A 1,623-nucleotide genomic window follows, 5' to 3' on the forward strand; every position below is an offset into this window, starting at 1 on the left:
GCTTTTATAATTATTAGTTGTAAAACGGTCACCAGGCAATATTATTGTTTATCGCAATAAATTTTGAGACAATTAATCGYCCAGCAAAATTTGTTATCGTGACAGGCCTAGTGAGTGTGTCTGCTGAGGGAAGGCTCGGTGGATCAGAGGAACCTTCAGACAGTGCCACTGATCAGCAAACACCTGCTGGAACTTCACAACACGGCACTTCTAACCAAACAGGTACATGTGCATCACCACTGATTTTACACATGCTGACTAATTATAAAATACTACAGGCCTGGTGTTCTTTACAGGAATGTAGAGTATCTCTACCAGCCACTTTCACGACAGAAGCAAAGTAAGTCTGTGCTTTGATGAAATCTAAACCCAACAGATTATTTCTGTCCAGATGTTCTTATATTTGAAGCTGTGGAGGGTTGGATTTAAGACTGTTTGTCCAGAGCTCCTGAATCCAAACCAGCTTTCTTAAATAAGTCAATAAGTATCTAATGATTACTTTCTGCGAGTTATTAGTCTGCCCAGTGGTTCATGAGGGTTTTGCTAACAGAGACCCTGGGTTGATTCCAGTAGATACTGCTGCTGTTTAACCCTCCTGCTGACTTTGAATGGCAGCCATCTTGAATTGGGTTAACTCATCAGTCGTAGACACAGGTCTAAAGAATATTTTCAGCAGGTTTTATTTAAATGTGTCCAGTGGTTTGCAGGGTTGGGGAGTAACTAGTTACATTTACTCAGTTACATTTACTTGAGTAAAGTTTTGGGGGAAAATGTACTTTTAGGAGTAGTTTTACTACACTGTACTTTTTACTTTTACTTGAGTAATTTTATTATGATTATATTATTATTTTACTTGAGTAAAATTTCTGGATACTCTACCTACTGTGAGTAACTTCACTGAATAAAGAACAAACTTGTTTTCACCAAAAATTCACCAGAGACACACCTGCAGTTTGTGTTAGTTTCATACATTTTATGTTGAAAGAAACTGATTTGGAAAAATGTTTATTTTGCCTGAATTTATTGTGTTATTTATATGAATTATTTTCATTCTGAAAGTTCCACCTGTCTTTATATTTTTAGTCCATCTGATGATGCAATTTTTAAATATATGATTGATGTCGTGATCAGTTATTCAGTACTTGAATAGCCTTTTTACCAAATACTTTTTTACTCTTAAGTCAGTTCTCAGATGGCTACTTTTTACTTTCACTTGAGTAAAAATATGTTGAAGTGGTGCTACTCTTGCTTGAGAAAAAATTTGGGGTACTCTACCCACCTCAGGTGGTTTCTGAGCTATTTTGCCAACAGACAGACATGTGAACGTAGACATGAGTAAAAATATTATCTTCTTCTTTTGATTTGTGGTGAAGGACAGCTGAATGTGTAGACTAGCTTCTGGTTGTGTAATGGGACTGTTACCCCACATTCACTCCACCACCTACAGTATACACATTCAGAACAGTGTGCAACAGTTCACCCTTACTGTAGCTTCTTAATGATGTCATTACTAACGTGTAGAGGTTAGTAAAACCTAGTTTGTTGTAGGGCTGTGTATTGGCAGGAATTTGGCGATACGATACATATCATGACAGAGGAGTCACGATACGATATATCCTGATA

General features: G+C 37.0%; 1 protein-coding gene across 2 annotated transcripts in view; it reads left to right on the forward strand.

The window, feature by feature from the left end:
* tgs1 (trimethylguanosine synthase 1) overlaps positions 1-1,623 on the forward strand; it is a 22,760-nt gene that overhangs the window by 11,099 nt on the left and 10,038 nt on the right. The window contains exon 7 of one of the 2 annotated variants that reach the window (XM_014020381.1): positions 111-222. In XM_014020381.1, coding sequence (XP_013875835.1) covers positions 111-222 — 112 coding nt within the window. Of the gene's footprint in view, positions 1-105; positions 223-1,623 lie in introns of both variants that reach the window. The other variant, XM_014020382.1, reaches the window with a different exon arrangement.

The sequence above is a fragment of the Austrofundulus limnaeus genome, unplaced genomic scaffold (assembly GCF_001266775.1).
Source record: "Austrofundulus limnaeus strain Quisiro unplaced genomic scaffold, Austrofundulus_limnaeus-1.0 Scaffold250, whole genome shotgun sequence".
In the NCBI taxonomy this organism is placed as follows: Eukaryota; Metazoa; Chordata; class Actinopteri; order Cyprinodontiformes; family Rivulidae; genus Austrofundulus; species Austrofundulus limnaeus.